Genomic DNA, 12,776 nt, shown 5'->3' on the forward strand with positions numbered 1-12,776 from the left:
CCAGAATGTGCACGAGCCTACCGGTCCAACACTCCCAAGTAAGCTGACATTCCTCGTATGCGTCATAACAGAAAGTAATTCATAACATCTGATCTCTTCACTTATAATATAGACCTTCTGTTTCAGAGCTGTACAACTTGGCTCAGAGTTAAATGGAATATGACTTTGCATTCTTATTTTCCGTCCAGGTCTCCCCTGCAGAAATGAAAATAGGCACCTGTTTTCAAGCAGTAAACAGTAGGATCCAGTTGCAAATTTTTGAAGCCCAGAACCTCCCAAGCTCCACCACACCACTGTCTTCAAGTAAGTATTGCAATGATTTTATATGTCCTTTTCTAGAATACTTTGTGGCAGCGTAGACAAGCAGTTTGATTGCCAATAGTATATAGATCAGCCATTGTCAGTATTTGACATAAAGTCACCAGTGGAGTGCTAGCTAAATTTTACTTCCGTTATATATATATCTGTTCCAGTAGATATTCTACTGTCTGTGTTTGGTATGCAAAGCAAGCAACATGTTTGTTTTGTTAATTCTGTAATATAAGAGTAGTATTTATACAGTACTCTGATATGTATGGAGAGGTGCTCTGCCCTGTGTATGAAAATATGAGTAATAAGGGAAGCAACTATACTATTCTTGCAACCCCTCTCTTGCTCTTTTATTATAAATAATCTAATTCATAGGTTCTGCTACACTCTCTGGTGCAAGTCTGATCAACTGCTAAAGGTTTAAAGATGTCCTAAATTTTAGTTGCACCAGTTCAGTTCTATGGGAGAAAACAGGCAGGCAGGACTGCTGAGGATAAGGGGAAGTCCCTCCTTTAGAAAACTGTGACTGTGAAGAATATTTTAGTCCCTATTCCAGTGCTGGTGGTGATGATGATGATGATGATGATGATGATGATGTTATCATCATTATTATTTATTTTACCTGCCTGCCTGCTATCTCTTACTGCCATTTTCTTCCATGCTAGATTATTTTGTAAAGGCTGCCATGCTTAGCACTGAAGGGCTGGTTGATAAGAAAAAGACCCGGCTACTGAAATCCACAAATGGTCGAGTGAAGTGGGGAGAAACTATGATTTTTCCAGTGAGCAACAATGAACATGGGATAAACTTCCTCATCAGACTATACAGCAGGAGCTCAGTGAGAAGAAAACACCTTCTGGGACAGGTTGGTTTATTTGTGTGTGTGTGTGTGTGTGTGTGTGTGTGTGTGTGTGTGTGCTAATTTCCATACTATTAAGCTGGAAATTAACATGAGTCTGAAGTTTTATAAGTTGGTTAGGTCACATCTCTGCTTTGGCGCTATGCTTTTTAAAAACCAAAAAATGCCTTCTGCTTATCAAATCTTGTGAATTTCAGCTTCAAGCTTCTTCCTGTGAAGTGCTAGTTAGTTAGCTCAACTTGAGACTAGATCTGGGATCCTAAACTCAAAATCCAAATGGAATGGACTTTGGCTTTGAGTCCTGGGGGACCTGCTCCTTGCCTTGCAGGCCTTTTCCCACTTGGCCAGAGGGTGCAGGGCCCTGACTGACTCCAGCTACAGAAGCTGAGGAGGCCAGAGACCATATTGTCTGTCTCTTAGTACATACCCAAGTCATGGACCCTCAGCCACCGCCTGCCATGGACCACCATTGGCTGGATTGGCAGCAACAGCTGCAGATATGTTCTATAAGCATAGAAGACGTCTGAAGGCAGTCCAGTATAGGGAAGCCTTTTTAAAGTTTAATGATTTTATATGTTGGGCAACCCAATCAGATGGGTGGGATGCAAATTGTTGTTGTTGTTTCTTAATTATTCTCTTGTTAATTATGCTGTTTTAAATATGCATTTTATCTCTGCCTTCCTTTAATAATGTTTTATTTTGAAACGTTTGAAATATTTTTTTTGTTAACTTTGCTATGCTAAATGTGCATTCTGCAGTTGACCTCCATTGTAATATTTTATTTTGAAATCTTTTAAGATAATATTTTAGTTTCCTGTTAATTATGTTGCCTTGAATGTATACTTTATATTTGACGTTCTTCAGTAATGTGATGTTTTAATGTGCTGTACAGTGGTACCTTGGGTTACATACGCTTCAGGTTACAGTCTCTGCTAACCCAGAAATATTACCTCGGGTTAAGAACTTTGCTTCAGGATGAGAACAGAAATCATGTTCCGGCAGCGTGGCAGCAGCAGGAGGCCCCATTAGCTAAAGTGGTGCTTCAGGTTAAGAACAGTTTCAGGTTAAGTACGGACCTCCGGAACGAATTAAGTACTTAACCTGAGGTACCACTGTAAATGATTCTGAGATTTTTTTCCTTAAAAATATAAAGTGATACAGAAATGAAAATATAATAATATTAATAATAATAATAATAATAATAATAATAATAATAATAATAGGTTTCCCAACCAGTGGCTCCCAGAATCCACATGCATCATTTCCCCACAAAAAAACCATCAAGCTAGCTGTTTGTTCAGGTTATGCCCAATGCCTATGCACATACCCTATTACAGGGTGCCATATTACGAAAGATTACCAAAGGCTGCCCCTGCCAAGTTCCTCCCCAGAATGGCTGATGGAGAGAGGAATTTCCTTTCACTATATTAGCACAGTACGGATCTTTTATAGCAAAAGCCTAATCCGTCCCTAAAACCTCTACCATATCCAGTGCAGGTAACACCTCTTATTCTGCATTAATTGTTCCTCACAAGTAATGGATTTCCTCTAGCTATCATGAGGAATATGGGAAAGTGGCAATGAAGCTGTGGCCTTATTTGATCCAAAAGTATGTGCCTTGACGTGTTTTTCTCCCCTGAGTCGGGGAAGTGGGGGCCGTGGCCACGCAAGCTGCAGATTCTGTACATTCCCCTGCTGTGCCCTTCTCCTTGTCCCTCTTAAGTTCACTTGCACCGCTTGACTCTTGTGCTGTTCCTCAGGAGGGGACAAGGATGACTCCTGCTTTGGCATGTAGTAGAAGACCCTGGTGACTTAGCCCTTTTGTCCTACAAAGGCAGCAGATTCTAGCCCTGAATATGTAGAGTGTGGAAGGGGCATACCCCGTGGCCCCCCCACAGGACCTGATAAAGCCCCTGGACCGTACATTTCGTACTAGTGGCCTGGCAGAGGTGCCCAATTGATGTGAACAGGAGCAAAGAGCCCAACAGACTCCTAACATAGGCTTCCTGAAATGAAACAAGTCACACATTTACTAGTGGAGGGCCATTGATGTACAAGGAGCTGGTTATCTGTTTGCATTACTCCTATTGAGGAGGAAATGTCAGCTCACAATTCCTCCACCAGCTGAGTAGGGCAAAACTGTGTTTTTAAAGTGTTGCTTCCTGATTGTATAATAGAGTAAGCCTTCCAGTGTAAGGGAAGCTGCTCCCTGTGAGTAGATAGGATTGTCCTTCACCAAACTGGCTAATAAAACGTGAACTGCGACTCTCTCATGTGAAATATTGAAACTAACTGACATTTAATCTTAACAGTCTTGCATGAGATGCATAAATCATGCACACTTCCAAGTATGGTAAAATCTCATTTTGCAATCTCCCCTACCTCTTGCCTCCTTCAACAACCCAGAAAGCACAATTGGACAGCTTTAATAACATGTTCTGTTGCAGACATGTGCTTCAGGGATGTTTCCAAAGCACAGGCGTCCCCCAACTTACACAAGGGTTATGTTCTTGGCCCCCGTGTGCATAAGTGAAATCGGGTAAAGTGGGGAGCACCCTTTAAACGCTCTCTCTGCTGCTACTGTATTCAAAAATATCCACACATAGAATTAAAGAGGCTGGAGGGCACGTGGGGGAAAGCAGCGGCAGCTGTTGCACATCAGCTGTTAGGCAGGGAAGCTGAAAGCCTCAACTTCCGCAGAGGGAGTGTCTAAGCAGAGCGAAGGTTAAAGCCCATAAAAGCTGGGCTGGAGGTTAGCTTTTTGTTTGTTCTATACTCCTAAGAACATAAGAGCCTTCCTGGATCAAAGGCCTATCTAGTCCACCATCCTATTTGCCATAGTGGCCATCTAGGTGCCTGTGATGATAACCCTATAAGCACGAAGGCAATAGCACTCTTCCACTGTTGTTCCACAGCTATTGGGTCATGCTGCCTCAGACCTTGGAAGAAGCATGCAACTAGTAGCTTTATATTCCATGAATTTGTCTAGGCTTCCTTTTAAAGTCATTTTAAGTTGGGAAGCCATAATTGATAGCAGTGAATTTCTTCTGCAATGGAGCAATATTATTTAAAAACAGCAGCAGCAACAGGCCATTATAGTAATCCTTTGAACACCCCCCTCCCACAAAATACCATAGAAATATAAAATCAGATAACATCCATGGAAACATGCCAAGCCTTGAGAGGTTATCTGGCTACAATGGTTGTTTGCATTTCAGTCTGTTTCTTTATTGTGATGTGTTTATACTTACCTTGTTTTAATGTATTGTTTTCTTATGTTGTGTATCTGCTGTTGTAAACCACCTTGGGGATTTGCATGAAAGTATTTTAAACGATCAGATAAAATGGACAACTTACTACAACCCACAGCAATGATCCAGATTTTAAAAAACAAACATGTATAGACTGTTTCCCGCGTGTTTTAGCTTTTTCTTTTCTCACACTCTGTATTTATGTACAGTTTTTTGTTGGTATGGTGACCAACAAGATAAATGTCAAAGATGGCTTTTGGTGTGACCTTTGTAATGACCCCTGTGATTTCTCTTCCTCTGCAGGTCTGGCTAAGCAGTGACAGCAACAATCCTGAAGCTTCTGCTCAGTGGAGAGACACAATTGCCAATCCAGAGAAGGTTGTCGTTAAGTGGCATAACGTCAATCCAGCATGACGCTGGTGTGGGCAGTACTTTGGGAATTCATTGGGACTTGAGCCAAGAGGCTTCTGCACTTACTTAAAATAAACAGTCATCCACTAAGACAGAAGGAAAATAAATACCTGCGTTGACTGGTGTGTAAGGTCACCTCTGGAGAGGAAAGCAAGAGAAGGTGCTGTAGTGCTGAAAAAAAGACACAAAGTGAAGAATCTTCACAATATCCATGGAATACAGAGGTCATCTTGCGAAGTTAAGGGCCCAACTACTGATCCTTTTGATAAGGATTTAAAGAACTTTCGTATATTTATGTTTATGTTAGCTTTTCTTCTAACTTAAAGATCTAACTCCAAAATGACTTTGAAGACATTTTCCTTTTCTCCATTGAAAACCCTGCCTCAGTTATTGTTTTCTTTCTAAAACTGTTATGAGGGCACCGCTTAATAATTATTGCAGACATCTCTCAGCAGTCATCCCTTCGTGTTGAGCAAGAGATCTAAGACAGGCAGCAGGGGGCAGATTAGTATTTTACTGTTCAGAATCTTGGAATAAACTTTTTAAAGTAATTTTGAAGAATGCTTGCTTGTCATGAGCATTGGGCTTTAACGTGAGGGAGGGCTGGGCATTTCAAGACAACTCTTGCTGCATGCAGAGAGGCTTTCAGTGCTTCTTCAAAGTGCCAGATCATAGTAAAAAGGTAAAGGTAAAGAGACCCCTGACTATTAGGTCCAGTCGTGACCAACTCTGGGGTTGCAGCACTCATCTCGCTTTATTGGCCGAGGAAGCCGGCGTACAGCTTCCGGGTCATGTGGCCAGCATGACTAAGCCGCTTCTGGCGAACCAGAGCAGCGCACGGAAACACCGTTTACCTTCCCGCCAGAGCGGTACCTATTTACCCACTTGCACTTTGACATGCTTTCGAACTGCTAGGTTGGCAGGAGCAGGGACCGAGCAACGGGAGCTCACCCCGTCGCGGGGATTCAAACCACCGACCTTCTGATTGGCAAGTCCTAGGCTCTGTGGTTTAACCCACAGCGCCACTCGCATCCCCCACCAGGTTATAGTACTTGCTCCTATTTGGGGGCCTAAAACTTAACTCACTGTTGTGAGCCAAGAGATGGAGTAACAGCAAATGAAAGTCTTTGCTCCTGTGAAGAATGAAAGTATTCTAACCTAGGAGGAAGATTGTGCATTTAATAAATGCTGGCTTGTGGCGCTGCATTGTGAAATGGTGAAATGTTTACTGGCAAAAATGCTCGTCAAATGTTCAACCCTTTAAAGTGCTATCATATGTAATTTTAGCAGGCAGATGTGAATAGTTAATTGTAATATGGATACAATAAGTTGAATATGAAGACACTATGGCTAGGATGGAGAACCTTTAGGTCTCTAGATGTTGTCCCAGCCAGCATGGCCAATGAATACTGGAGCTGTAGCTCACCAACATCTGGAAGGTAACACGTCAGCCATCCCTGATGTATGAACATGCTTAACTGGGTCAATAGCTAAGGTTTCCAGTTGTAAATCCTGTACCATCTAACTTCTTAGAGCACTATGGTAAAAGACTGCAGAACTGCCGTGAACAAAGGATGCCGAGAGTGCATGTCTAGTTTGTCCTAAGTTGATGGTTCCCATCTAGTTCATATCAATCATGGCTAAACAGTTTATAATTTTATAAGTATTTAAGTAATTAAAGCTGATAATCTCAGTTCTTTGTCTGGTTTGAAAATTATGTCTGGGACGATATACCTGAAAGGTCAATGGTGAATGAACCATAAATGGTAGATTATTGTGGGTTTAAACAAACAGAACAGTGATAAAACAGAGGGATGTTTTTACAAGAGACAACACAGCTGTTGCATTGCCTGTACTGGAAGGAAATAAGCTGTGATTAGACAATTGCATTGACAAACATGTTTCTTCTAAGCTAGAAATAAACCAGGTGACAGACTGCCAAGGCACATCAGAACTAGTGTAGGAAAGGCTGTGGCTCAATTGGAAGCTGTTCCTACATGAAGGTCTGGGCACATTCCGTTTGAGAGAATGGAGGGGAATTTGGTTTCGTGATTATATTGTTAGAAAAGTTGGTGCCTCCCCCTCTCTCTGCCGAGTGGTGGCAAGAACCCATGGGCTTCCACGCACTCACCCAGGATCTGTGTTCCTTTGGAGAACTGAGACATGGCAGAGACTGTCATAGCTTTAGTAAATATGGTCTATTCACCTATTTACACCTCCAGTCTACATAAAGGGAGTCCAGGTCTTGTAGCATGGTCATTTCAAGAGGGGTTTGTCCCCCACAGCAGTGCAGCCAGACTTCAGCCAGCCTGCCCAAGATGGATCCCAGTCTTTCTTTTCTTCTTCGTTCCAGCAACCCTTGCTCAAAACTCTTTTCCTGCCGCCTCGCACCCAGTTACCCTGGCAAGCTTCCAAACCCCCAGTCTCTGTTCACGCCTTAGGGTAAGAGGGGAGGACAGATCTCATGCATTGCCAATAGCCCTCTTGTTTCTTAACGGCCCTACCTTGTATGGGTGCTGGACAAACTTCCCAGGAGGCTCAGGTGCCCCTAAATTTATTTGACCTGGTGTGAATCCTCATGCTGGTTGCTTCCTGGCTATATTTCTGCTTCTGGGTAGCTACTAGGACACACAGCACACATGTATTCAGGAATCCTAAGAGTTTGGGCCACTTGAAACATTTTGCAACTACAACTATTGTGGTAAAGTTGGCATCCCCCTATATTATTTATGGATTGCCAGTGGCGTAGGGTGGGTTGCCAACACCCGGGGCCACGTGGAGGGAGGGGAACTGACAAAAGTATACATGCACATTCCACTGCTTAGCGGCATCTGTGTCACCCAGAAGATAGCTGCCACAGAGATAAGAAAAGAAGAGTCATTCCATTGTCTGGAGAGGTAACTTCCTGGTTCACATGGAGAAGCTGTTTTCAATGGAGCCCATCGATGGAAGTGTGCAGCTGTATTGAGGCAACACCAGGTATTGAAATTTTGCGCCCGTAACAATTTTGTGCTTGGGCAAACACTCCTGTGCTCCTCTCCCCATCCTACGCCATTGTATATTGCTACATTTCAGGAACACTTTCCACAGTATAAAGCTTATTTAGGAAGCCAATTTGTCCATATTTATGGGAAGAAGAAGAAGAGGAGGAGGAGGAGGAGTTTGGATATGATATCCTGCTTTATCACTACCCTAAGGAGTCTCAAAGCGGCTAACAATCTCCTTTTCCCTTCCTCCTCCACAACAAATACTCTGTGAGGTGAGTGAGGCTGAGAGACTTCAGAGAAGTGTGACTAGCCTTAGCAGCTGCATGTGGAGGAGCAGGGAAGCGAACCCGGTTCACCAGATTACGAATCCACCGCTCTTAACCACTACACCACACTGGCTCTTCCAAGGCGAGCTAATATGTACAAACTGAAACCTCCAGTTTAAAATGGATACATGCTTCAGCAGGTGGCAAAGGACAAAAGCAAATACACTTTTTAAAAGCGTTCCCTTGTGGAAGCAGGTTGCGTACGGTTGTCATTACTGTTTCTGATTCCTATTCTGAAATATATCTGAAATTGTTTAGGGAAGTTTTTAATGACTGAGGTTTTAATGTATTTTTAATCTTCGTTGGAAGCTGCCCAGAGTGGCTGGGGAAACCCAGCCAGATGGGCGGGGTACAAATAATAAATTTTTATGCTGGATGCTGCAATATTTGAGCATCAAGCCATGTACACGTTACTGACTTGAAACGCAGTGAGGTTGTTTTCTCTTCAGGTCGCATTTGCACCTTGCTGTACACATCGGAAGACTTGAGTGGATTTATTTGTTTGTTTGTTATTCTGCCCTTCCTCCCAAAGAAGCCTTGGAGTAGGGACCTAACAGACCTTCTGTTTGCAAAGCACTATGTACATAAATGGTGCTGTATGAACAAATACTTGATTTGTATTTGCATCGAAATCTATTACATTTAAAACATACAATACAACATACATTTTGCTCTCTGCAGTGGTTATTATATGGGCTATTCCTATTTCACAGACAGTGCCAGTGCTGGCCTTCAGGGTGTGTGTTTTTTAGCACAGCATTTCTGATGCCCTCCCCATAATCCAACAGAACCCATCCATGCTTTCTCTGCTGCAGTTGTGATGCCAGCTACTGCCCTGGATCAAGCCCTTGGTCATGCCTAGTGCAAAACAGGAAACAGTGTTTTGAATGGGAGCTAAGTGCAAGTACAAGCTTCCTCCTGATTCTTGATCTCTGTCAGCATTTGATACCAACGGCCATGATATCCTCCTAATCTGGCTTGGTGGGTGGAAATTGGGGGCCCTGTATTACTGTGGTTCCAATCCTTGAGGACCAAGTCCAGAGAGCAGCATTGGGAGAGTAGCATTGGCCCCTTAGCATGTCATGGATTTCTGCTCAGTATTGATCCAGAACAGATTCCAATGTATAGTTAGCAGAGTAACAACTTAAACATGTTGTAGGATTCCCAAAAATAGATCAGAGGCAATTAATATTTCATCCAGCAGAGCTTTACTGCTACTGAAGGCAAATGAAAATAATGGTCACAAATCCAATACATTCAGGATTGGCACTGTCCGTAAGAAATCCAGTTGCTACAGACTTAACTTAAACGTAAAGGTGTAACGCTAAAGGTATCCCTGACCATTAGGTCCAGTTGTGGACGACTCTGGGGTTGTGCGCCTATCTCTATCTATAGGCCAAGGGAACTGGTGTTCGTCTGCAGACAGCTTCCAGGTCATGTGGCCAGCATGACTAAGCCGCTTCTGGCGAACCAGAGCAGCGCATGGAAACGCCATTTACCCTCCCGCCGCAGTGGTACCTATTTATCTACTTGCACTTTGAGGTGCTTTCAAACTGCTAGGTGGGCAGGAGCTGGGACCGAACAACGGGAGCTCACCCCGTCTACAATAACTTATAAGTCTAAATCTTAACACTAAACATACTATGTACAGAACAACATACCAGAAGGAAAAGAGAAAGAGAAAAGTGAAACCCAGGCTCCTTCTGGCCTTACTTTTTTAGTCAGCATGACCTTGATAACAGAACCAGTTTAAGCCAGCTGTGCTCAGCTTCTCTGAAGGAATAACCAGCGCTTTGTTTCTGGGGGGATACAGGGGTAGACAAACCCCTAAACATTTTGTGAGTCTACGTTTGGCCTCATTGAGGGGCAGTATTTCAATCTGAGTAAGAAAATGAGAGTACCCCTAAACATTTTTTTAAGCGGGGAAAAGCACTGGGTATAACCCAAACCTTCTGCTTGTTTCTTTCACACAGAGAAGCTTCCAGAACCCTCTTGAATTTATTAGAATAGGAAAGATCTCAACACATCAGATCAATACTTTCTGCACTAAGAAATGCAAACTGACAGTAGCAATGCTGGACTAGATGAAGAGGTTCCTCTCTGCTCTTCGGATGGCTGATTTGTAAAATTCCTTAAATTGTAAGAGAAAAATGTCACCAGATCACAGCTGTTTACCCTGCTTCCCCAATTTGCAGGAAATGTGTGTGCTTGACTCACTTGTGATTATCCTTTTACTGAATGAAGCTAAACTAAGCTGAGGCAAGGAAAAGCCTTTTCCTCCTCCAAGCTACCACCAGGTGCCAGTTTGAGGCTTTCTGAGTGATCCGGAATCACAGCTAGTTATGCAACAGGCAGGGCCAGACGCCAGTACTTTGTTTAAGAAGGGAGTGAAAGGAGCTGACTGACGAGCGGGTGATGCCAATAGTGACGTCATGTACACACCTCATGAATAATCCCGGATGCACACAGATGTACTGCATACCTAAAGCCTCTTTATAAACTTAGCCATCTATAACAAACTAGCATGGACCTCTGTTGCATTTGGATACTATTCTGAAGTCATTCAGAACAATTGTGTTCTACAGCCCTGCAAGGACTTGCCACTTCATAATGGTGGAAGATTGCATGACTAAATTACAGCCCCATGTAAAAAAAAACACCTCTCCCTGCTCAAATATTGTGTGGTCTGTTGTTTTTCTTTTGCCTCTGAACCTTTTCCTTCACAAATAGTTTGACAGAAATGTTAGGAGCAGTCAGTAAATGGGAGTTCACACAAATCGCAAACCAAGCACCTCAGCTTTTATAACCTTTCAGTTATTTTAAACCAAAAAAAAAAAAAAAATTAATAGGAGGCAGTGGCAGACAAACTGGCACTTCTCAGCTAGGAAGGGGACACAGCTTCTAACCTCAAAGAATGGATAATATCTTACAACACATACTCTCCAACTCCAGTTTTCCTCAGCTCTCCCATACACCATGGGGAGTGAGAGGTAAAAAAAAACCCTACCATGAACCGTACTGATGAAGCCCATGGCTAGATAGGCAGTTTCCTGTTCATGTCACCATTAGCAGTCAGTGCTATATACTGGAGCCAGAATGAGGTGTCTTGGCACCTGGGGCAAACAACATGAAAAGTGCCCCTAAGCAAACCCCATATTTTATTTTATTAAATAAAATATCAACAACAATTCACAAAATCGTAGAATTGTGGAGTTGGAAGGAATCCTGAGGGCCATTTAATCCAACTTCCTGCAATGCAGGAAACTCAACTCATCCATGACAGATGGCCATTCAACCTCTGCTTAAAAACCTCCAAGGAAGCAGAGCCCACCACCTTCCAAGGGAGACCGTTCCACTTGTTCCAAGTGCTGTTTATCGTTTTATTACAAGTATGTTTCCAAGTTTGGCAAAGACTCCGTGGATTTCAGGAGGTCTCAACTTCTTGCTGACTCAGAGAGAATTGATAGCACTTGGGTGCTTGAATCTTTGGATATCTGAGGACATTTCTGTAGGATATAAATCACACTTGTATTTTAGCACTAAATAATGTTGTTGTTCTTGTTGTTGTTTAGTCGTTTAGCCATGTCCAACTCTTCGTGACCAGAGCACGCCAGGCACTTCTATCTTCCACTGCCTCCCGCAGTTTGGTCAAACTCATGCTGGTAGTTTCGAGAACACTGTCCAGCCATCTCGGTCTCTGTCGTCCCCTTCTCCTTGTGCCCTCCATCTTTCCCAACATCAGGGTCTTTTCCAGGGAGTCTTCTCTTCTCATGAGGTGGCCAAAGTATTGGAGCCTCAGCTTCAGGATCTGTCCTTCCAGTGAATACTCAGGGCTGATTTTGTTAAGAATGGATAGGTTTGATCTTCTTGCAGTCCATGGGACTCTCAAGAGTCTCCTCCAGCACCAAATAATAATCTCACCTAAATGTTAATTTTGTATATAGTGTGCATAATGTCAATAATAACAACAATAACATTAATCATGATTTGGGTGCCCCCTTCACTCACAGGACCATGGGGAAAAGTTGCTTGCCCCACCCTTGTTTTGGCCCTGTTATAGAGCAAATGGATCACAGGCACTAGGCTGCTGCGTTTCAAGATGGGGTGAACTCTTGAGTCCAACAGCCAGTGGTGTTGTACAGTAGGAGGGGGGATTTTCTATGTCTCCGCATGACTTGTTGCAATCCCCAATTAATAATTCTATTAGTCACCATGAACCTTTCTTTTGCTAAACAAATATGGAACATAAACATGGAAGATGAGCAAGACGCTTGTATTAATTCCATTCTAAGTGTTTTACTGCCACAAAAAGTTATCAGACTCTGACAGAATATAACACGTGTCTCTATTATCCTGCTCAGCTGGGCACAGGCAGGAGCGGAACTCTCTTCTCCCAGGTTGCCGAAAATGTTGTGCTTTGCTGCCACAAAGTGTCTGTAGTAGAGAACAGCAATGTTGTTGAGGAGCACACACACACATCCACACACCTGTTCAGCTAGCTGGGATTATGAATGCATTGAATTCTGTATCACCTGTGCACTCCACCAACTCTTTTTGTCCTAGTCACTTAAATGTGAGTTTTGCAGCAAACAGTGGGACATCTGGGTCTCCCTTCGTTAAGAGGGTGTTGGGG

At 43.0% G+C, this 12,776-nt stretch overlaps 1 protein-coding gene across 4 annotated transcripts in view; it reads left to right on the forward strand.

The window, feature by feature from the left end:
- TC2N (tandem C2 domains, nuclear) overlaps positions 1 to 6,523 on the forward strand; it is a 31,315-nt gene extending 24,792 nt beyond the window's left edge. For all 4 annotated transcript variants that reach the window (XM_080982579.1, XM_080982580.1, XM_080982577.1 and 1 more), the window contains exons 10-12: positions 189 to 303; positions 975 to 1,174; positions 4,723 to 6,523. In XM_080982579.1, the coding sequence (XP_080838705.1) occupies positions 189 to 303; positions 975 to 1,174; positions 4,723 to 4,833 (426 nt within the window). In that variant the 3' untranslated portion in view covers positions 4,834 to 6,523. The remainder of the gene's footprint in view (positions 1 to 188; positions 304 to 974; positions 1,175 to 4,722) is intronic.
- Positions 6,524 to 12,776: the final 6,253 nt, after the last annotated feature.

Source organism: Podarcis pityusensis (genome assembly GCF_964106645.2).
Source record: "Podarcis pityusensis genome assembly, chromosome: 1".
NCBI lineage: Eukaryota > Metazoa > Chordata > Lepidosauria > Squamata > Lacertidae > Podarcis > Podarcis pityusensis.